Source organism: Thermobia domestica, chromosome 8, assembly GCF_964235325.1.
Source record: "Thermobia domestica chromosome 8, izTheDome1.hap1.1, whole genome shotgun sequence".
In the NCBI taxonomy this organism is placed as follows: Eukaryota; Metazoa; Arthropoda; class Insecta; order Zygentoma; family Lepismatidae; genus Thermobia; species Thermobia domestica.
In genome coordinates this window covers 136,051,669-136,077,085 of record NC_137461.1, presented here as the reverse complement: position 1 = coordinate 136,077,085, position 25,417 = coordinate 136,051,669, and the positions used below count along the sequence as shown (strand labels likewise).

The following is a 25,417-nucleotide window of genomic DNA, read 5'->3' as shown; positions in this document are numbered from 1 at the left end:
GCATCTTTTAACTCAGCGCCACTGTGTCACAAGGATCAATTCTGTCACCTTTATTATATAATCTTTACGTAGCCGACATACCTCAACATGAACCTCCACTATATGACTACAGTTCAGGGATATAGAAGCAAAACCTACTAAATCCATTTTTCAATTTTGTCACGAAACGAAACAAAAATGTTTCAGAATTGTTGAATAATTGTTTTGTTTAGTGGTCATTACTTAATACAGATGAGTGAAATCTAGTATATATATATATATATATATATATAAACAATTGTGCAACAATTCTGAAACATAAGGGAGTCACTTTTGTTTCATTTCCCGACAAAATTGAAAAATGGATTAAGCAGGTTTTGCTTCTATACCCCTGAGTTTGCTGCTAATACTGTTTACATAGTGTTGGGATCTTCTGTTGACCGCAATTATCAACTTCTATAATCACCTTTGGACAAACTCTTACGTAGTACATGGTATCTCAAATGGAAGCTCACGGTAATTTCAAATAAGACTCAAATGATTCTCTGAGAGCTTAAATGCCACAAATACTAAACAATTGCAATCCGGAACGTTTATATTTAACTCTTTTTGACTCTCCAATATCATTTCAAAATCATCCCAAATACTTGGGTGCAAACACCCTTCGACAAACATCTTACCTGGAAACTTCATCTCACCCAACTAGAAACTAAACTCGGCCGTTGTTTGAACATACTACGAAACCTTAAAGGCATCACGTGGGGTCTCAATACAAAACTTCTACTGCTTACACAAAGTCTTTCACCACCCACATTCGGTCATCTTGCCTAGTACTCAGCAGTCCCGACTTTATATGAGCGCTTCAAAGTTTTCCAATGACACGTCTTATGTCTGGCCTACTCTCTTGCTCTCGATACTCCTACTGCTGAAATATATCGTCTTGCGCAATTTCCAACCCTTTTGACGCACCTCTTCCATTAACCAACACTATCAAAATGCACATCGATCTGGTACATCCAATTTTACACGAGCTCTTAGACCAAGTTCCGACTTTACCACGATATGCCTACCCCAACTGGATCATCTTCTAGCTATGCGAACGCACTGATGCCAGAGACCGATATAATTGAGACCGCCGTATATACCACCGCAATCCATATACATACTGCACATAACCTCGCTTCTTTATTGCAGACCTCATGCCCTAAGACAGCACTACGGAATCAGTTTTAACAAATTATTATCATATTATCCTCCAGTACTTCCTTACCTTATATGTTTATGATTTCACTTCATAGTCTCATACAGCCTGCAACGATTCTACAGATTTAAAGCTCCATAAACTTGAAAATACCTCAGACCACAGAAAGTATGCCTTCTATGGCCTGCCCATCCTCGGATCGGAATGAAACTCTTGTTTTAAAAAATGACAAATATACAGAGTAGAATAATGAAAGCAGGTTGAATCATTCCAGACTTGTTGGATGAAATCAATAATCGATCAATAATTGATTTCACTGCCACTGTTTAAAAATAATCCACATACACAGATCATAAAACCAAAAATAAATACTTATTACATCACAATCAGATGACTATCTATGATTGGTAATAACCAATAGTTATCCGATAGCTGATCAGGCTTGGTGATATGAATCACACATTTACGCACTCAGACCAAGACCAAAGACTAATGAAGCATTTCACTTCCCGTATGTGGAAGGTGCGGTTCATGCTGAAGGAGGATCTGTGATTGTGTCGGAGTGTTTTTCGTATCATGGCTTGGGTCTACTTGTGCAGGTGAATGTAGTAATGAACTAGCATATTTATTTGTACATTCTCCGAGACAAAATGTTGTCATGTCTCAAGCATCTTTACGGTGAATATGCAATAGACACTCCAATTTTCCAAGGTGACAACTGTCGTGTTCACAGGACTTAAAGCAATTGTACATCATTGAGGAACATTCAGGTACCCTGTCATATTTAGTCTGACCTGCAAAGATCCAATTGAAAATCTGTGGAACTATTTGGAGCAAAGGATAAAACGCCGGAGATATGCATTCTCGTACTTCTTGAAACTATGGAATCCACTGATAAGCTGGTGGAGTCACATCCATGTGCCGCAGGTGCAACATCTCATTGAGACACTTCCAAATAGAATCCAGGTACTTATTCAAGTCAGAGGCGGTGGTACTTGGTATTAGGTAAGTTCTATGGGATGTATGTGTAAACGCAGAAAAAAAGCTCTGAATGTATCCAAACTCACAAGATTCGTACAGAAAGGTATGATGTACGAACGATTATAATTTTAACTGAATTGCTCATATATGGACCAACTAGTCCCCTTGGTTCGATGGGTTCAGGGATAGTTTTCCAACTTTCGGCAGTTGCCTTTCTAGTAACTTCAACTATATCATCAGCAAGCAAATTAGAGATGCCCTTTTAAGACTCGTTGTTGAATCTCTGGCTAGTTGCTTTTCCAAAATTTTCAAATCTTTAGCAGATGAGTTGGCAGCTGTTTATCCAGAATTCCATAACTGGGGAATATGTTAAATAGATGGGGATGTAAAATTGCTCCCATGTAACTAGATTATTTGTAGAATTCATATTCCCATGAGCGGAGACTATTTTCGATGTATAATTTGGAATATTTTAGACGATTTTATGGATTTGGGTGTTAGGTGTATATAGATAAAGTATAGTAAATTACGATTGTTAACAAAGTAACTAGTGTTAAACCTATAACAAACAAACAAAGAGATACCATTTTCGGAATTGTTGGTAATTTTCCAGCAAATGAATTAGCCACAACGCTAAGTTCTATAGTGATTAACAAGTTGAGACGAATTTCAGTTTATGTTTGTGAGTAGATATTTTATTTTTTAAAAAATATCGACATTCATATCATAATACATAATTCCTGAATAGACAACTGTCTGGTCAACCAATTTTAAAAACCTAACATTCAAACTGTTACGAAAACGCAAAAAGTTATAATTGCAAGAATAAGAAAACTTCAAAATATTGGGTTAATTCTACATGTTAAGAAAAGAAGACAAGCTATCTTTAATATGAAAGAGGAAAGTTTATTACAGTAAAACCTGCCTTTAACGGACCCTTTATTAAGCGGAAAACTGTCTTAAAGGGAAATATTTCATGGTCCCATGGATTTTGGAGTAAAAGACATGTTAAAGTCCCTTCATTAAGCGGAAACTGTGTTATGCGGACAACGGAAAGCAAAATAAACCTTTAACGGAAAATTCTGAGTTTCAGACTACAGCGTTTAGAAAAATTTTAAACGTCCTGTGAGAGGGTAAACATATACTGTCTGCGATAAATACTTCGTTCTTTTGTTAAATCTTTATGGGCAGTGTTGACCTTCGTCAATCACTACTCATATTCAGTTCCCACAATTTTTCGCTAGTCCTACGTAGCATGTCAGCTGTCAGTCTTCTTTGTAGGCGTACTTCTGTTCCGCTTGTGTAGCAACTAGCGACAGCCAACAAAAATGAGAAGAAAACTGACAAAACAAAGTTCTGGAAAAAATGAATTGAGGTAAAGCAGAAGTTATATATCTCCATCACGTGTCGTGAAAAAAGGAGGAAAGAGTTCAGAGGACTTTCAAAATTCCAGAGAAAGCTTTTCTGTGTCCTGAAGTATACCGCAGCCAAGTAGTAGCAATGTATGCAAAAAATCCTGCTTGACTATTGGGAAAAATAAAGGAAAGTGTGCACAGCATATTTTGTGTTTATTTTAATTTTTTGGGGGTATTAATCCGTAGAAGGAAAAAGTACTGTAATTGAACAAGTTGCGTACATCAATATATTTTCTCATTATGTCCGTTATAAGCATATATATTTTTTTTAACGGAAAGGTCTATCTCCATTAAGCGGAAACCTGTCTTTAACGGAAATTTTTGCGAGTCCCGCTCGATTCCGCTGAAGACAGGTTTCACTGTATAAGAAAATTGTCGTCCCTATAGATTTCCCCCTACATATTCACGAGTCCCAATTTCAGAAGCATCGAAAAGTTAGTGGGAGGAGGGAAACATCAGTCATGTTCACTAAACTGAAAGATCATGTCATCGTCAGGTTATTTTTTTACATTTGATTTTAGACTAATGTATTTATAATGCACACCGAACCTTTTACAAAATCAGTGATGCAACGACGTATTAAATAAACTGATAATTTGAAAAAAAAACTTGAAATACTCAAAATAATTAGATTAATATTAATTCGAAGTTTCCATATTATTTCACATAACAGTTAGATTTTTTAAATGAATTGACTCACCGAGGCAGTCTTCATTTGTATGATAGGAGTCTCCAATATAGACACCGAGTGAGGCAAAAGTGTTACGGATCTCTGGATTAACCTCCATCCATTCCATGATATGTTTGTCCACGACGTACCTGGAAACAAAATTATCATTATTATTATTATTTATTAACCATCAGGGTGATTTTACGTATGATATTAGGAGATATACTAATTGATAAATATTAATTAACTAATTCTTAGGAACATAAAATCAGTTTGTTAACGTAAACAAAAACTCGAAATTAAATGTCTTTATTACATTTTTAATTTAATTTATAGAACTGGAATTAAAATTTCAGAGTTGAAAAAGTAATTTAAAAATTTAAAGAAGTGTTATCTTCTTACGTTTCAGATGTCATTTTCCTATGTACGTGCTGTAATACCAGCTTCATTTACTATTAAAGGAATGTCTACACCGTTATATAGGGCATAGTTATTGTGCGCGCATGAGGAGAACATTCACATTACTGATAAAAATAATTATTTGCATTGTGGAACAATTGGACTGAAAAAGGGAAATTATGATGTTCTGAAGGTATTTTATGCTGCTTCAGGTTGGCAACACTGACCGAAGATCAAAGACAAAGGTTTTCCTTTTCCGATCCCGAAATTGATCTCGAAGTTTCTCATTGTTTATCGTCAAAACAAACACATGTGTCAGAAAATTTATGAATGCTCCCTATGCCTGCCATATCCTGAGACAACACATTTTTTTGTTTCTTCTATCAGTAAGGTGCTGTCATCTAACGAGAAACAGTAGAACTAAGTGTTGCCTTGCATCAACTAACAAATTTCAGCATCTTCAGGATTAATACGACCCTTAATAAGGAATACTTATTCATGACATCCACATGGATGTCATTTCTACGAAAAGGGGTTAATTAAGGTGAATTTACATATGAAATTAGGAGATGTGTTAGTTGGTAAATATTAATTAAATAGATTCTTGGGCATTACTACAAGGTAAACCACAATTGTAGAAACGTTGTTCCTTTAATTTAAAGTTGCTATATTATTATTATTATTATTATTATTATTATTATTATTATTATTATTATTATTATTATTATTATTAAATGCAAGAGTCTGTCATATACGTATATTCTTCGAATAATGTTATAAGAGAAGTCGCTGGTATTATTATTGAGATAAAAGTTAATAAATACGACAATAAAACCCAAAAATATGTTATTTCAAATGTCCAATCACAAATGTTATGTTACAGTTCGATAATACTTTTGCATGTCTCAAAATCCTCCATTCATTGCATTATATATATATGATCTGAACATCTGTATATAAACATAACATTTATACAAATTCATGTTTAAAAATGACATGTCTAAAACTTGGTCTGAAAAATTGTGTGAATTGTAATATTTAAGTTTCATCAAATCATCTCAGCTCAGCTCAGTTTTCCTGTAGATAATGCAGATATAATCACATATTATATGCACACAGGATTAAAACCAATTGAGAACGTTCCAAGAGCATTGCAAGAACGAACTTAAAAAGAATTATTTCATTCGAAACTTATATGAAATTGTATATTAAATTTATTTGATTAACTAACGACGCAATAATTATTGAATCAATAACCAAGGACGCAATAATTATTGAATCAATATTGGTGTTGATCAACACCAATATCATCTCTCTATGACTTACGGTTCCCGAGATATGGCTCCTTAAATCTCCCGAAATGGGAACTTTTTTGACTAATATCTCGGGAACGGTAAGAGTGAAGCGAAAAATTCCATCACTTCTTTCAGGTAGTCTTTGATGCTCTATCAAATGGAGGGCTCAAAATTGAAAACTTCACAAATAACAGACAAACACAACACACACAGATATAGAGAATTGAGTTCGTTGATTAGAGGAGGAGACGGATAACAAGTGTCTTGGGAAGGAGCGCATAATCATTTTAAATAATGGGAAGGATTTTAAATCATTAATAACGCTGAAGTTCACAAAAAATTATACGAGAATATAATTACCTCCTTTTGAAAAAAATTATAATGTGAATATAATTCGGGTTACTTGTATGTACAGTGATGAACACACACACTGACTCATTAAGCTATAACTAATAGTTGAGGAGCTTTTACAAAAAAAAAGAAAAAAGAAAAAGAAAAAAAAAGTACGAGTACATTTCTTTCTTTTTTCTTTCTTTGGTAATATTTTAACTCTATGTGGTTGGAAATAATAAAGGCAGCACATAATTTTTGGTCAAAGTACCCTTGCTTAGAGATATAAGCTAGTCAGAAACAGCACTTGTCCCGCATTCAGAAAATTTATGACCGTTTCCATCTAGGAAAACGTTTTTTACATTGTATCAAATATACTGAAGTAAAAAAAAAATACTGAATGGGAGACCAGAAACTACAAAAAAATAAGACAAGAAAACAGGAATGACTTATTTGTTCTTCCTGAGAAATGTATAAAGATGAACTTTCTTATTTTATCTTGTTCCATCTTTTGGTTAAAGGCGCCCCAATTTCCTCTTCTATATTCTTGATCTTGAATAAACTGATTGGTGTATAAATTGAATAAATAATCATGTTATTTGCGTGTTTTACTTCTAAAATGTTTCAACTTAAATGTTTTTTTCAATATAAAAGAAATGCACTTGAAGTAAAATCAGACTTCAAACACTTTTTCATGTTTATTAACTTAAAGACAAAGAAAGAGAACTGTGGATTTAAAACTACATTTAAGTTTTATGGAATAAGAAGAGACACATCAGAGTCTTGCTTTTCCTCAGATTATTGAAATTATAGTTGTGGGTCCTAGTTACATACGTGTATGCCAGCACAATCCGTATTTTATTTAGAAGTCAGTTAAAAATAAGAACAATAGTTAGAATGGAAAATAAACCTCTGACACCACCGTCTTTTCTTTTCTTTTACGAAGTATTTTGAAAGACCCATTGTTTGTACTGTGGCTATCTATCTAAAGTAAATTTACACTGGCTTGAGTCATCTACGTATATTTTTAGTTGTATGCAGTGAAAACGAGAAATATCAACGCTATCAAAAATAGGACATTTTTCTTTAATTTCCTGCAGCGAGCATTATGTCATTCCTTCTATAGTACAATTTTTGACATTGCACATTTTACGATATTTGTTGTTGATCTAAGAGGCTTTACATAAAGCTGTCTGGGAAGATAAGGTTCGTAAACTAAGACAAATAATGGTTAAATAATAATCGAAGAAGAAAGTATAGAATTCGTGAAAATAACTGAGTTCGAGATATCAACGAATTTACATGTTTCACGGCCCCTATACCGAAAAAGTTATTTATTTACAAGTCTTGTACTTGTATACTTGTATATCTATTCGTCTGTTCATGTTCATTCGTTCTTCCGGATCTGTATATACACTTGCCCATACCGTTCAACGTGTTCAGACTCAATTTTTAACTTACGGATTTTTTCAGATTCTCTAGAATTTCTAAGAGCATTTCTCAAATTTTCCTCGTAGCCATAAAAATAGAGGTAATTTACAAGCGTTAAAAAAAAAAAAAAAAAAAAAAAATACAGGAGGTTGAAAATTAAAATTTGTGATTTTCTCTACAACGGTTTTAATGATTTTGTTTTTATTTCATAAATCAATATACCATTAACAACCCTTAATACGTTATAAGTTATTTTCCTAGAAAATATCAGGTTTTTTTTTTTTTTTTTTTTTTTTTACGCTTGTATAAAAATGACAGACAATTTGTTTATATTTTATAAACAAATATTTAATTAAGAGGCGTATGGTGTCAGTTACTTCTTCTTAGAAAATTTCAATGTGTTCTTTTACCCATTATGAGGATAATACTGCATGTCGAATTTATGAACAATTTGGAAATGACATTTGGTCCTAAGTAAGTGGTTTGCACTATTAGATTATATTGTATAACTCATTTTGAGTCAAAATATATGTTTTATGAGAAAAGATAGTATGTCTTTTAATATCATTGTGATGAAATGTAGCATGTCTTCGACTCTAGCTGGATCTCAAAGTGAATTGTTAAGGTTTTATTGGTTCTGCCACTGATTTTCCTTTATATTTTAATTACAAACTGAATGTTTTCGGAGCATGTTGGTCATTTTGATGAGACATTAGGATAGGTCTTAGATGAGTTTGACTATAATCGTCATTCAGATATGTTCGGGGTACAACGTTGGGATGTTGATTATACTATAGTATTGATACTTCTTGATTGATTGATTTTGAGTTTTACGTCCCGTTCAGCAGCGAGGCTATATGAGACGTGGACCTACTGATTAACGTGGAATCCGAACCACATGAGCTCCCGCCGGGAGTATTGATACTTCTGTCACTGCAATGTTACTGATAATGGTGGTGGTGTTTATAATGTCACTTATACAAAGATTTGCTTGTTTCCTGAACTTTAGGTTCCTTTTCAACACCGAAACTATATGAGACGAAAGTCTAGAGTTTAATATGGAATCCGAACCATCGTAATATGTTCAAATTTGAATGCTCTCCCATACGGATAACGTGCTGCAACAAAATCTCACGCACTATAACCAGTGGGAAGGGCTTTATACGTAGATGCAAGCTTCATTCACTGCATAACATGTAACTGATAATTAAGAGTAAATATCATTACTAAACATACGGGCCCACCAAGCCAGCTTACACAAGTCATTAAGACTTATATAACATCTTGATTAGCAATGATATGACATATTCATAATAACTTTAAACACCTTCTACCACCTCATATAGCCGCACCGCTGAACGGAAAGCTAAACCTCAACTGTTAGCTATATTGTCATTAACAGTTAATGTATCATTTTCAATATCCAACATCTTCCTTGGTTACGTTTTCAACAGAAAATTCATCGTCTGGAACATCAGCAACTTCACTCTCTCTTCGCACAGGTACTACCCCCGCCATCGAAACCAGAAATGAAAACAATTAAGGGAGGATGAAACACAAAGAAACGAGGAAAAGAAGAATAAGCGTTAAAAATAAAAAGATACAGCAAGCCTTTTGGTTACTCTTTCTTATGAGAAGATTTGTATTACTTGCAATACATGGTGGCGAATGAGCAGGGTGTCCTGGGAAAAGTCAGGGAATTTGAAATTTCTAGAAAAGTCACAGAATTCTCAGAATTTCTGCTACTTGTCAGGGAAATTTTAAGCTTTCGGAAGCATAGTGCCGTTCTGTAGGAGTGTGGACATTTTTTATCATAATTTTTCGTCATCGATTCTCTGCAGTATCAAACACGTTATTTCAGAAACAATTTTCTATTGCTCTTTTAACCTGTCATTTGGAACAGACAGTAGTTGACGGAATAATGAAAACAAAAAAGTTATATGAAAAGAAAGTTTTGTAAACATTTGATTCAACAGAGAAAGGAACGCAGATATTGTAAAATATTTTACAAGACATGATTGAATATGTACTTTTTATAATAGTGGACATGTACCTTTTATAATAGTTGAGGTAATAATGAAAGGAAAATTGTTATATTTGAATGAACAAAGGAGGGAACGTAAATATTGTAAAATCTTTTTCAATACTTTTTTTTAAATTCTTTTGCTCGAGATTTCTTCATAGTTTGTTATTAAAATACTTACTAACATATTCTCATTTTATTGTCCTAACAACCAATACATGTTGCCAGTAAAATAGTTTAGATTGATCGAGCTCCTGGTGTGATAACCACAGTATTCCATGTCATCCCCCCTTCCCCCGCTACCATTACGAAGTCCTGACTAAACGAACCAATATATGTTGCCAGTAAAATAGTTTAGAATGATGGAGCCCCTGGTGTGATGAGCACAGTATTTCATGTCACGACCCCCCCCCCTTAAGAAATCCTGACTACGTGCCTGCTTCGTACATTCTCGACTTAGCTTTAACAATCGATCTCTCTGTCGCTGTTAGAACCTATCTTCCCGACCTTGATATCCGTGAGATCTCACCGATTTCTTCTCGACCTCGCCGATCTAGGACCTTATCAACTTCTTTAGCTCGATATCTCTTTTTCTCCTCGGATTTCATTGATTTCCTTTTTGGAAACCTCCGTCCCTCTTTGGCATCAGATCTTCCTGCTTCTCGAATCTCGTCGACCTTTTCGCCGATTCTCTGTTCTCTTCTGAGACACTTGACCTTCTCATTAATTTCCTGCTGGTGTACTCCTCGGCCCTTCTGTCATTCTTCTAAATAATAAAGGTCTGAACGTAGGGATATCAATGCGAAGTTCTCGGAAATGCAACTCCCATGCAGTCGTTGACTAACTATCTAAGATTTAATACTGACATTACTTTCATTAAGTCTGAAGATCCAAAGGAAAAGTCTTCGCAGAAATCTTTTATTAGAATAGGTAGCTATATATATATATATACTTATAAAACATGTATTCATAAAGTAAAATTTTGAATTATTAATGGACATTCCTTTGATTAAGGTTTTTTCCCCAGTATTCCTCTTTGATCTTATATAATTCTTATTAGTAATCACTTGAAATGAAAGGGATTCATAATTGTATTTATAGCGTAGAAATTTCAGAAGGTAGAAGAAATTTTATTATCAACTTGATTGCCTTCCAATTGTATGCTGCAAAAATTTGTTTTATCGAAAGAGGTCCAAATCTGAGAGTCTGATATAATAATTTAAACAAGATTCATCTTTTGAATTTAAATAAGCCACATTCGAATACGATGTGACTTAAGGTGACTATGTGCTTATCATACCAGCAATGATAAATACTCTTCTTTTTAATTAGAAAAGGAGTATCCTGATTGATTATGGTTATTTCTTCTCTACTTTTAGATATCTACTTCAAACTTTTGCATTGTAATGTATCTATAGTTCTGATAAGACAATTTTAAAGGATAAGCTTTTCTCTTTTTACATACACTCTTAACCGCCAAATTTATGGTATTGCTGTATTCTATTCGTACATGTGATCTCATAAATATAAACTGAATGATAAAATTCTTTTGGTCAAAGAGTGATATAATGCCTTGACATTAAGAACTATCCAAGTATCCATCGCATTCCAATTTGTTTGTTAATGAAGATAGATACTCAATGAGTCGGTACAGATAAAATATATTTTAATTACATTATTGTTAGGTATAAAAGAGCTTGTCGAATGGTAAAAGTTACTCCTTCAAATATTGAGCATGATATTGGAAGTTTGAATTTCGTTACTATGTTCCTATCCGGGATGAAGACTGCCGCTCATATATTCAGATCTGAAAACTTAAAGAAGTACGGTAATCATAACAATGTCTCTTCATTTAAATTTTGAACGTGATGTTTTGAAATGGAATTATATTTATTATTACGCAGTGTTTTATTTTCAAATTTAATGTGATTCAGTAAAAAGCCTTAATTGTTATGAGATCAGTGTAACAGTTTCCCGAAAAGCAAGGAAGAAAAGAAAAGTATCTAAGATTTTGAGGTTTGAATAAGCTTTAACAATCCAAGGATAATTATTCTTAAAAGAAATTTCCTTTTATTTATTAATTTTAAGAAGTGTAATTTTATAAATGAACTAAAATCTTTAAGTTTAACATCTCGCGATTGTACCCTAGAAGCTAAGGGAGACGATGATTAAGGTAAGTGAATGATGGAAGAATTGGTGGGAAGCATGAGGGTAGAAACAGGAGTACTGGGTGCAAGGACCTCATGCACCTGAGGTAAGTGCTCTACTGTTCTGTAATTTTGTGATGATTATTGATTTGTTTCTTCCAAGTCGTATCAATATAATATTCCCTGCAAGTTTCTGGATCATTAAGAAGATATAATAAGAAAAGTGTTGTATTCTTCAACTGATAAAGTTTTGGAGCAAAATCTGGGCTGTGAGAAAATAATTTTTACCATATCATATTGAATCTGTTCTAATTTGTTATAGAGCAATCTCAGATACCACCATAAATGATTTTATTAATGACACATTGTTTCATTATAACCAATAAGCTATAAGGTTTAATTCTACATTTTTTTTAAGGTACCAAACTTCTAAACAAGCTATTAAGTTTATCTAGTTCTTTTATTATATAATTTAGATGATGTTTCTAATTTAATTTCTTATCCATATACAAACTAAGATATTTGATAGTATGATATTATATTATAGTATAATAGTACGATATTATATTATAGTATGATAGTATGATATTATATTATAGTATGATAGTATGATATTATAGTATAGTATGATATTACTTTGTGATTATCCACTTGAATGAAAGTCTGTCCATATACCGAACATCTTTTGAGGATTGTGATTTCATATATACTAATGAAAGAAGGAAACAACCGTTTGTGTGTGTGTGTGTGTGTATGTATTTATGTGTGTGTGTGTCCAATCGAAGCAGGGGTCTGTGGTACAACCCACGTGGTCCGAGATGAGAGCACCGAACTCGAGAGTGGCTGTTCTGGGAAGTGAACTGGGTGGCGTAGTGGTTAACGCATCGGCACGATATACCGGAGGCCCCGAATTCCAGTCTCGGTCCAGTCGGTCACATTTCCACTCTTTGTGTGTTACAGAATTCACACCTATAAAAGATCTAATGTGAAAAAAAAAAAAAATAACTTGTTTCCTCCTTTCATCAGTATGTATGAATTTACTTAATATCAAATTTTCAAAGAAAGTAAAGTATTTTAACAGTTCTTCCAAACCTGAATCCAGTAGATATTTGTTACGGAACTAATGCCATCAATACTTGCAGCTGATTTTTTTATCTGTTTCATAACCACTTGCAATTCTTTCATGGAAAAGGGTTTGTTTAACTCGTGATTACTGTTGTTAAATAAGTATTTCTGAATTAATAGTTTGTCATTGTTTGGTGTTTAAAGACTGATGAATGACTCAATACACGATAGATCTTTTAAATAATTAAAAATGACATTTTGTAACAAATGTTTCTTATGATTTTTATCAAAAATTCCAAATTTTAATTGAAGGTGCATGCTCTGATAAATTATTTCAAAAATGTTCCCAACTCTTCTTTTGATAATTTTGATAATCATTTTGATAATTGATTTGAAATGAGCTTTATAAGACTCATAATTGATGAAGACTTCTCTTGACTTACTATGAAGAAATTCCTTGAAAGCTAAATGACTAAGATTGCGTATGTGATTTCATCAAATTGTCTATTTCCTTTCATTACTTCCTGACTTTCTTGGTTGATTGAAAATAGCGTTTCATATCTTTCGACAATTTAGACACAAAAGTCTTAATTATTTGGAAGAGACTTAACTTACGATTATTCTTATCACAGAAATTCTCAGACGTTAATTTTATCTGTAAAAGACTTGTAATGACACCAATCTGAAGTTTAGATTTAAGAGTTAATTGATTTAAGTTACTTCTTACATCAGAGTATCTGAACAAGTGCGTTTTGGAGATAATTGGAAAGTGATCACTATCACATGGATTAAAATACGTGTTGCATTACATTTCAACTTAATATTTTTTTTTTTTTTTTTTTTTTTTTTTTGATAAGATTAGGTCTGGGGCACTATACCCATTGACTGAAATTCTCGTTAGGAATCCATCCTTAAAAAGTAAGAAAACTTAGACAGAACCTCTCTAAAGTTTTTACCTGTTGTATATTTCTATTAGAGCTTCACAAAACTGAATGTATGTTGAAATCTTCAAGTGTATAATTGATATTATGATCATTTTGAAAGACATAATTCCAAAACTGAGTACTAAGCTTAATGTTTGGAGGAATGTAAAGATTTAAAATGTTAATGTTTTCAACAGTTGTTCCAATCATTTGAATATTGGAGTTAATATTATTAACTTTTAAGTTAAAATACTGTAATTGAAAGATTCACTAATGCATGTGACAATTCCGTCATGACAGTCTTGTCGAATCTGACTAATTATATTTTCTAGTTTTGAGTAAGATTCTAGAGTAATACGTATAATATTGTGAGGAGGATCTGGGTAATTGTTATGAGTAATTTTAGAGAAAAAGTTCTCAGACATATTTCTTCCCCGGCGGTGAGTCAGGAACGGAGCTTTTAGGCGTTACTAATGGAAGCAGTAGTGAATAGGATGAAATGCTTGAGTAAGTAGATGAATATTTGTTTCGTATCTGTGATTCTTCACTATCCTTTCCTTCTTGAATCTTATTGCCCATCAATTGATACGAAGTTTGTGAAGCATTCTGCTGTTTACTAACTAAAAGAAAGAGATCAGATTTTGTTTAATGACATCAATTCCATTGTTTTCTTTTGATGTACGTCTTTTGGGAAAATCTTTATTGTTAGCCTAACGGTCCAAACTCCAATTTAAACATTTAGTTAGGTTACTATACGTTTCCTGAGCGTGAGAGAAACCACAATTTTTTAAAATCCCCGTATTTAAAACAACTATTTATGCAATGTCTGATAGAAGGAATGTGTGTGGTAATCAGACACTTTAAGTAATACATTTTCACATCTCGAGAAAAATTTTGTGCATTCAAAGAATCACTGTTTTTGAAAGTAAGAATCTAAGAACGTTATTAGGCTCTTTCCTGAAGATCCTTTTCAAAGATGTTACTTGAACATAGCACTGAATATTGGTATCCATCATAATGTGTCTCAACATCTTTAATGACGACCATAGAATCTTACAACCATGAAATAAAATTGTAGTTAAGTACCCTTGTTTCAAGATCCGGGGGATATGTATGCAACACTAATACACATTATTTATAATACAATACTATCAGGTAGGAAATATTGTAAATTAGAACTTTTTCACACGCATGTTGACCCAACCATGGAAAATTTCAAAACCCATTTAAGTCCGCACACATGGAATTGTTTCTTGTACTGATTTAATAAATCTCAGTTTGTATTACAACAAAACTCTGTTTCATTATTATTATAGAGCCTACTTCCACACTTAAGTTTTATCAAACCAAACAGTTCTTACTGAAATTAATACTTTACTGACGCAATTTTAACCACATATTTCAGTCATATCACTGACAGACGCCATTCTCGATTACCATACACCTTTCTATCTTTCCGTATCAAATTTGCCGATAATCGCGACGGGTTATTTTTCGCTGAGCTTCTGCTGCTGCTGTAACAGTCAATACCAATATAATAGTATATTACTTATTACTTAACAGTGATAAGACATTTCATTATAATATGATGAATAACAAGATACAGGATGTAATAATAAGATTTCCCGAAACCTTAAAAAAAAGTGCATAGGTTGTTTACATATTTACATTAAAAATAACTTTTTCCACCTATTTGCAATCATTAATATTAGCAAATTCTGTAAGTTTTACAGTAAGTATACTAGTTGTATTAGAAAATTATCTTATTACTCCAGATCCTATTCGAAGTTAATGTGAAATTCAAATTTGAAAGTCACATAGAAGGAACAACTAGGAATGACTGTTCTTTATTCGTTTCTTTGTTCGAAATTCATTGAACAATGAGAGATATGCAACAGAATATTCCTACATTTTAACAAAGTATTTGATACGCTTGATTAAGAGATTTGCTTTTCAAAATTACAGGACCATAAAAGTAGGGAAATATCAACAAATGGTTTAAATCGTACATCTCGGATCTTAGTTTACTATTTTTTTTTTTAAATGATATTATGACAGAAAGTTACACAGGTAAAATATGACAAAAAATATATAGTTCTTCATTACTATAAGAAGAAATCTTTTTAACGCTTTAACATTATATAAGCTTTATGCATTTATTAGCGCAGTTTTAATTGTTTTAAGTGTATACTTTGAAGAAGCAGTTCCCAAAATATATGCTTTCGTTTAGATGAATTTGCAAAGATGTCACTAGGCAAATCATGGTGGAATATAACACAATAATAACTACATATTGTTTACTTTATCAAAACCCCTAACTTTGAATTTGGTACTGTACTGCTTCAAAAAGTTATTCTAGTAATTTGTATTAAATTTGGGTTTGAGACTCGCGCCTTACAATATTTTTCTACGTACAATTTTGTTGAAACTTCTATGTATTAAGATGAAGAGACGTTTCCAATTTAAGTTGAGCAATCAAATTTTATTGAGATTGGTATCCTATTAGGAAGAGAAGAAAATAACACATGAAACATTTTTTCCTTCAAAACCAAATGAGAAACAAGAAATAGAGAAGTAAAGGATTAGGGAATGGAAAATAGTGATGAAGGTTAAAAAAAAAAAAAAATCAAAACACAATAATTAGAAATTATATTAAACAGATTTGAAATGCTATAACCAAGAAAATTTTTGAAATTCAGAGCAGAATTTTGGTCCGTAAAGAAATCATTGTTATGCATCCTTTTTATAAGACAATAGTATCGCCAGATTATTCCTTTTAGGGGGAGACCTGACATCTTTTTCTTTTGAAAATGAATTTAGGGATTATTATTTCTTACTAATCCTGATGTCCCACAGCAATTTGTAGATTTGTGGTGACCCGTAAACCCGTCAATAAGTCCCTACTATGCCATTGATATAATACTACCATTTGTCTCCAATTTTTATTTTTTATTTTTTATTTTTTTTATTTTATTTTATTTATTTTTTTTTTTTTTTACGTGGAACTTACAGCTTAACGTACAACCCGAACTTCATAAGTTCTCATCGTGAAAGTAACCTGAGTATCCAGAGCCAAAGCGCGTATGTTAACTATATAACCACAAGATAGGTTACAAAGTTTGAGTGTTGGGAAATAGGCTGGGGAGTACTATCTAGGGCACAAGTTTATTCATACACACTTGTAGCAGAAAGTTTCTCAAGAATTTGGTTTAACAACCAAAACTCTTTTATTTATCTTATTTACTGTCTCTCCGTATGTCCATCCGGGAGGCAAAAAAATCTCAATTTTGATATAGAAGGTCAAAAGTTAGAAATGAAGTTCGTTAATGTAATGATATTGAAACCGGAAGAAATAGAAATCAACCATTTCACGTTCTAACGTTAATGGCAGTATAGTGAAAATGGTTGTAAGAAGCTGTTTTCTATAATCAATTAAACGACCCAAGAATATATTCCATCTGAATTCTAATCTCTCTACTAAAACTGGAAGCTAATTCGGTTTCAATATTAATTGATAAAATATCAAACGGAACTCCTCACGTGGTGTACACATGACACAATTACTTGTTAATTTTTATTTATTTATTTATTTATTTATTTATTATTTTTTTTACAACTAAAAACGATTCGTACATACATAGATTTTACATTTTTGTTGCGATTTTACGCGGCCTTGTTAGCTTCGTTTAGCTTATTTTAGAGTATATTAACATGGCTCAGTTTAGGTTCTCTTAGTGAAGTTAGCCAAGGTTTGCTTATGTTATTTAATGATAAACTAAATCAAGTAAGATTACCTTAAGTTACTGAATTACGCTAACATGAGCTGAGGTAACCAAATTTAATCTAAACTTACATATGGCAAGCTACATAAGCTCAACTAGCCGAAGCTAATATTAAATAACCAAACGTAAGCGAAGCTAGATTAAAGTATGCTAAAATATTCAATTAAGCTGACCTAAAAATAAGTTAAACTAAGTGAAGCGAAGCAAAACGAGGCTATTATGAGCTAAACTAAATTTTAAAAATAACCATAAAAAAAGAGACTTTAAAACAATGGTTTTATAAAATGTACTAGAAAGGAAAAAATATTTTCTTGGATGGGATAAAATGAAGAAAATTGGCAGTAAGATTAAAAGTATTAGGTGCTCTTCCCAAAGCTAAGAACTGAAGTTTTTATTCTTTTTAATGCATGAAGACATAATTTAAATATTAAACTGCGCCCAATGCTTTTAGTCTTACTGACAAAATGAAGGACATTGGCAGTAAGATTAAAAGTATTAGGTGCTCTTCCCAAAGCTAAGAACTGAAGTTTTTATTCTTTTTAATGCATGAAGACATAATTTAAATATTAAACTGCGCCCAATGCTTTTAGTCTTACTGACAAAATGAAGAAAATTGGCAGTAAGATTAAAAGTATTGGGTGCTCTTCCCAAAGCTAAGAACTGAACTTTTTATTCCTTTTAATGCATGAAGACATAATTTAAATATTAAACTGCGCCCAATGCTTTTAGTCTTACTGACAAAATGAAGAAAATTGGCAGTAAGATTAAAAGAATTGGGTGCTCTTCCCAAAGCTAAGAACTAAACTTTTTATTCTTTTTAATGCATGAAGAGATAACTTAAATACTAAACTGCCCTCAATGCTTTTAGTCTTACTGCCAAAATGAAGAAAATTGGCAGTAAGATGAAAAGTATTGGGTAACTCTTCCCAAAGCTAAGAACTGAAGTTTTTATTCTTTTTAATGCATGAAGACAATTTAAATATTAAACTGTGCCCAATGCTTTTAGTCTTACTGATAAAATGAAGAAAATTGTCAGTAACATTAAAAGTATTGGGTGCTCCTCCCAAAGCTAAGAACTGAACTTTTTATTCTTTTTAATGCATGAAGACATAATTTAAATATTAAACTGCGTCCAATGCTTTTAGTCTTACTGACAAAATGAAGAAAATTGGCAGTAAGATTAAAAGAATTGGGTGCTCTTCCCAAAGCTAAGAACTGAACTTTTTATTCTTTTTAATGCATGAAGAGATAACTTATATACTAAACTGCGCTCAATGCTTTTAGTCTTACTGTCAAAATGAAGAAAATTGGCAGTAAGATTAAAAGTATTGGGTAACTCTTCCCAAAGCTAAGAACTGAAGTTTTTATTCTTTTTAATGCATGAAGACATAATTTAAACATTGAACTGCGTTCAATGCTTTTAGTCTTACTGTCATTTCTTCATTTTACCCCACTGAGATTTTTTTTCCTTTTTAGTGCAGTTGATAAAAGCATTATTTTTAATATTTATTATTATTAATATTATTATTATTTTCTTTCTTATAAGAAGTTTTCTCATTCAATTACTTTTACCATAGTTTTATAACGTCAAACCAAACTATGAAAATGTCCTGGATGTTATACTGTACAGTCAGCGACAAAAGTTATTTCCGTTTGATGAAATTTGTTTCGTAAATAACTTCAGAATGGAAAGACAATTTAGATTACAATTTTCAGTTAATTAAAAAGAATGTAATTTTCTGTACGTTCCAGCGATACCACCGTTATTCGGAAAATAAACTTTACCAAACGGAAAGAACTTTTGTGGCTGACTATACATTTGCCTATTTCTCTGCATAATCCCTACATAATATCTACATTTTTGATTTCATAACGAAATCAGATATAAATAAGTAGAGAACAATTTGAAAATTTAAGCGATGTATATGAAAATATTATATTGTTATTGAATTTACGTATCTGTACAAAATTTCAGATGTGCAGTTAGTATGAAAGTGCAGTAAATTTCAGTTGCATGATTTGATTATTAAAATAAAAGTCATCTTTTAAAAACCTTTGTAATAATAATAACAAAATTAAATGGCCTTTAACTTTCCTCGGTTATGCCCTGTATGTTAGAGATTAGGAAGAGAATACGAATACTATAACTAAAAGATTAGGGATGAATTTGTGGAATGAGAATGTCGGAAGAAACGGGAGAACCTCGAGAGAACCCGGTGTTGTCCAACACAACCTCATATCGGCTAGATCGAACTAGGGACCCTCGTTTGCAGATAGGGTGTGCTCTATCGCTAAATCACCGTACTCTCCTAAATAAACTTGGTAAATGCGTTTCGTTGTTTAGATAGAAACATTAAAGCTATATAAGTAGCCATCCTTGTAGATGAAAAATAATACAAATATAGTTTCAATGCATGAACTTGGAATTAATCTATCAGTTATGGGCCTATTTGTAATATAGAATGAAATAAATAATACAATGGTTCTATACTCTATGCTGAAGGAAATATATGATCAATGAAAGTGAATAAGGTTGACAGAATTGGTGCAATATGAAATTGCGAGGACATGGAAGAACCTGAAGAAAATCGACGAATATAATGTTTGCAACTCAATGGACTGGGAACGGACTAAGAATCCATTACATCGGACATAAGCACTACCGCTGAGCTACTAATGATCAATTATAATTTTTAAACCGTAAAATGACAACTATCATTTGGTTTAACAATTTCTAGTTTATATACTGAGTAAAATTGATAAAAATGCAAAAACATTAGTTTCTCAGTAAATGTTTGTTTGGATCGCAATACATAACACGGGAAAGTCTGACGTAAAGACATTCATTTTCAAAGATTGTCGAAATGACTAGTAAGTACAAACACGTGACATTGGATTATTGAAGCTTATAAGCACGTTTCAGAGTATCTGTACCGGAATGAGAAAATTTTTAAGATTGAAAACTTTCTTTCAAAGAGCCATTCTTTCTCAGTTGCACGTCATTAGACTTTTTCTTTCCATCTTTCTTTTGTTATCAAAACACAATCTAGAGATGATATATAACGTGTGGAGTAGATTTACTATAAATATGTATACTTACTTTCTCTTTCATTTTCCCATACTTTTGCATTATTCCTTTTGGAATACTAGAATTAAAACTTTTACTGATTTACAACCAGGTACTATCTCAAGCAACCTATCTTGCATGATATAGAAAAGGAAAAAAAAAAAGTTTGCACCTGATTCGCGAAGTTAAGAAGTTCTTAATACTAATCCGTCACTAGACGTAATTGCATAATAAGGAATCCTTTTACGAAAAATGAATAAAACAAGGGGGAAAAAGATTACTTTCGTTTCTGTGCTACTAACAAACGTGATCATGGAAACAGGTGACGCGTGGGCAAAATGGTCTTTTGTCTTTCGCTTCACTGCGTGTTCCGTTGAATGCAAAAACACGTGACAACGACAACAGATTAAAATCTTGCGAAGAAGAGCATGTATCACTTGACATGTCTCGCGCAGTCCTTTTCTACAGAGAATATAAACAGATTGGAGTAATATCTAGCCACACAGTCAGTCCTGCTGAGACTGAAACGGTATGAAGGATGAAATGTTATAGGGATATTTTCTAACTTTTGACTGCAGGCTATAAAATTGTCTGTTTTCCAACAGAAAGTGTGTGAGACGAAATGATAGATATAACTATAATCTGTTAAAAAGAAACATAATAAAACCATCCTTACACACACACACACACACACTTTTTTTTTTTCTGTACAAGCAAAAATGTGTATATTATTATGGGACAGACACTTTTACGGATGCTCTCAGATACAGACACGAGCAGTCTTCTTTTTCTCCATACGTTTTAGCAACGGACTAGGGTGAACATTTCCATTGATATTTTTATTGCTTAAAAAAACTTTAGACCTAGCTGATTACGGAAACACTTCTTTCGCTCATGTGATGATTCTAAGGCCAGCTATACACTTTTTACTCTTATTTACTATACACTCTTACGATTTTTCCTAGAGTCAAAATCTCAACGTGTATGGCATCAGATCGCATGTCATTTCTTGTGTTCTGAACGATCCTATGAGATTTCTCTTGTTTAGAGCAAAGAAAATAGACTAAAATAGTGATGCCGTCATTTCTTTTCCGTTACCATGGTGATCGCCATGTTTTTTTTTTTTTTTTTCTATACAAACGCGTGAAGCGAATGGTGTATTTTAAAGTCTAGTACAAACAAGGACAACGGTTGTAAATTTATTTACAATTATAAAATGTTTTAACGACTAATAATGTTGGTGGAAAAGGGTACAGATTTAGAATATAGAAATGTGTTTAGGAACTACGAATACTGTAAAATCAAGAAAATTCATAAACAAAGATTAATATCTAGGAACTTTTTTCTGAAAGAGACACATCTCTAAGTGATAAGGTAGAAATCAAATAATTAATGTAAACGTCGTCATTATCATGTAATCCACCTTAAGAAGCAATTGTATACAATATAAACTCTCTAACGTGCAGATTGACAAACTGTCGGCACAAGAAAAACTCTTTAAAATATACGATTTTTAAAAAGAAATTTTTTTTTTTAGAACAACGCTGGGACATTTGCCTTTCTTATATTTACTCTTGATAATGGAAGTGCACAATATTAATGTCTAAAATATTACAAAAGAAAGGGGGAAAAATCAAGCCTTTGGAAATTTTCAATCCGGACCATCCGTGGATATAGGTCAGATCTTTTCTTAAATTCCCTATCAATTAAAAAAAAAAAAAAAAAAAAAAAAAACATTTAGAAACTACAATAAGAAAATATCCAATTATGAATAGTTCAGCATATATTCTAAACAACTGTTAGACATTAATCGTGTTCACGTATGCACGTTATGATACTTATATTAATGAATAAAAATTTTTCCAGAATTATATAAGGTTAATATCTAATAATGAACAAGATGAGTATATTTGTTTTCTCTTTTTCTATATCTCTGTTTTTAGTTTCATTGATTAGAAATATTTAAAAAGAAACATAAATATTTCATTCACTCCAATGTTTGCAATTCCGAAATATTTCATCACTGTTTTCCCTTTGCATTTAGGTCCTTTAGGTATTTAAGCTACTTGTTGTTTAGAAAATAAAATGGCGATCACCATGACAACAAAAAGAATGTGACGTCACACTATTTCAAAGCGGCATCAGTTGAGAATAAATGAAAACAAAACAAGTTAAAACAGCTGATGCGGTATGTTTTGCAATTTATATTCTGATCACGCAGGTTTACTTTTGGTGCACCACTTGAAATAAGTGTTGAAAAATTATAATTTTTCACTAATTTCCTCGTTATTATTTCCTAAATGATTTGCACTGACCGACATGAAAATATATCACTTGGAATAGATAAAATTCAAGGGGACCATCAGAAACAATTATTGAAAAACTACAATTCTTTTACGCTTTGCCTATAAATACGGTGCCTGGATATATAGTATAAAAACTATAGTGCAAAAAACACAAACCAATCTGTGCTACGTGGCCACTGAAAAGCACAAACGCTATCTAACCGATTCAGCGCAGGGCTAAACGGGGGCACGAGCGATAGCGAGCGGGTGTGTCTGAAGAAAGCAGGCGTATCAGCAAAGGTAGTGAAAACGAGTAGATTTTGGCAATGACACGAGTTTGAATAGCACTTGTCATGGTATCATGCTAGTAGCGCTCCACTTGTAGACATAAATTACAGCTTCTGTAAACTGTGCAGAAATACATCGGTGGTAAAAAATAGTATCACCGATCATCTTTTATATGCAGTCACTTAGATAAATGTTTCGCAGAAGAGGACCAGGAGAACGTAAAAAATACAAAATTTACAGGAGAAATGGAAGATGCAAGTACTTAGACCTAACCAAATCTAACCTAATGAAACTAAAATAACCTAATAATAATAGAAAAAAGCGAAATTCTCTCTTTAAAAAAAATATGCTAGACTCCTGTACTAATATAATCTAACATAACATAACCATGACTAACCTAAACTAAGCTAATGTGAACAAAAACCGGCGACACTTATAATGATTTTACACTAGTAAACCTACACTTGTAAACGTAAAATATAGATGTATTACTTTGTATTTAATTCTATTGCTTGCAAAAATTTGTTCTTTACAAATATGTTTTCATGCAAAGTATTGAATTTTACCTATAAATATTCTAAAATGTGGTGTGCCAAAAGTACACCAACACCCTTTTGATTTTTATGCTTATTTTTTTTTTTTAGAGGTATCCAATTTATCAATATAGCGCCTGGTATTAATATTAGTAGGATGTGCAGCGTAGTTAGCATAGGAATTCATCAATCTTGTACTTTTATTAAATAGAACTATTTCATAATATTGAAAAACGTCATTCGGTCAGATAGGAAAACTCCTTACGTGTATGGCACAAAACAGTAGATTTCCTACGAGATGTCATAACATTTTCCAGAAGATAAATCCTAAGATATTTCCTAGGATTTATCTCATAGTGTGTAGCACACCTAACTGGTCGAAATTTGCGATTGAATTCCGGCCCGCTACTCGCGCGCTTAAAACAATGACCACCATGTTCTTCTTGTTCTTGTTCTTGTTGCTTTCTTGCCCCGGCTTTCACCTTTGGACAGTTTATAAACTGAGGATTGTGACGGTATTGGTGCACTTTATACGGTCCACTAGGATGAACTGATCTTGTTAAATATGTTCACTGAATTGTAGTAAAAGGTATTGTTAGAGCGAAATGTTGTTCACTATTATGTATTGGAGAAGGTGATAAACTACGGTGCGTATATTATGCGCTAAGATAAACGACACATTCACTGGTGTTGTGTTGTGGTACCGATACAGAACCATGTAAAGGATATCACGATAAGCAGGAGTTAACTTACACTGAAAGATGAGATGGGGTAGACTTCCTTCTGAATCTCCACAGTAACAGGAAGGAGTATTGCGGTATCCTTGCTGATATAAACGATAGGGCGTTTGGGCTATGCCTAGATATAACCTAAAAAGTAAGCAGACGTGTCTCCTCATCCAACCTTCGGGTGAAATCCACTTTTTGGTCGTAGGACTTGGAAATATATTCCAGAAGTGTTTACCTTTGCCATGTCGTGTTTGCTCTTGATAGCGTCTCCAGTTTTCTTGTCTTTGATGCTGAAGTAAAGCGTGTAGACTCTGTGATGGAAGAGGGATGTTGATGATATGATCTTCCTGTGTTCCGGTTTTTGCCAATATGTCTGCAACAGTGTTGCCAGGTATGTCGAGATGTGCTGGACTGTAGAAAAAGGAGACAGATTGACCTCTTTCCCTAAGAATCGAAAGTTGTTGTTTAATATTACTATGAATCCATGATACTCGATTCGATAAAGCCGTTGTATGTAAACTTTGTAAGGCACTAAGGCTATCACTACAGATGCCGAAGGAACGATATTTATTCTGTATTGCATGTCTTAATCCTGTGCGAATAGCCCATAGTTCTGCGTGAAATATAGACATTTGATTTGGTAATCGTTGAATTACTAACTGAGCTGTGTGGGGTACGTATATGCCCACTCCTGTATATTCCAGTCTTCCTTGCGATCGTTTGGAAGCATCTGTATAGATCAGAGTGCGGAAAGGATGATGTTGCTCCATATAATTTTCCCATCTCGGCGCCACGCTTCGCGGACATAAGAGATTCGTTCTTTTGGTAGTGGTGATTGGAAATTCCAGTTCCACTGATTGAAGAGTGGTAGTATA

The 25,417-nt window shown here is 32.7% G+C and overlaps 1 protein-coding gene across 6 annotated transcripts in view; it reads right to left on the bottom strand.

Annotated features, from left to right (window-relative positions):
• The window catches only part of LOC145693226 (protein timeless-like), a gene marked incomplete at its 3' end in the record, with an annotated part of 196,877 nt that overhangs the window by 46,127 nt on the left and 125,333 nt on the right, over positions 1-25,417 (bottom strand). For 2 of the 6 annotated variants that reach the window (XM_081769019.1, XM_081769020.1), the window contains 1 exon segment: positions 4,277-4,395. In XM_081769019.1, the coding sequence (XP_081625145.1) occupies positions 4,277-4,395 (119 nt within the window). 6 annotated transcript variants of the gene reach the window in all.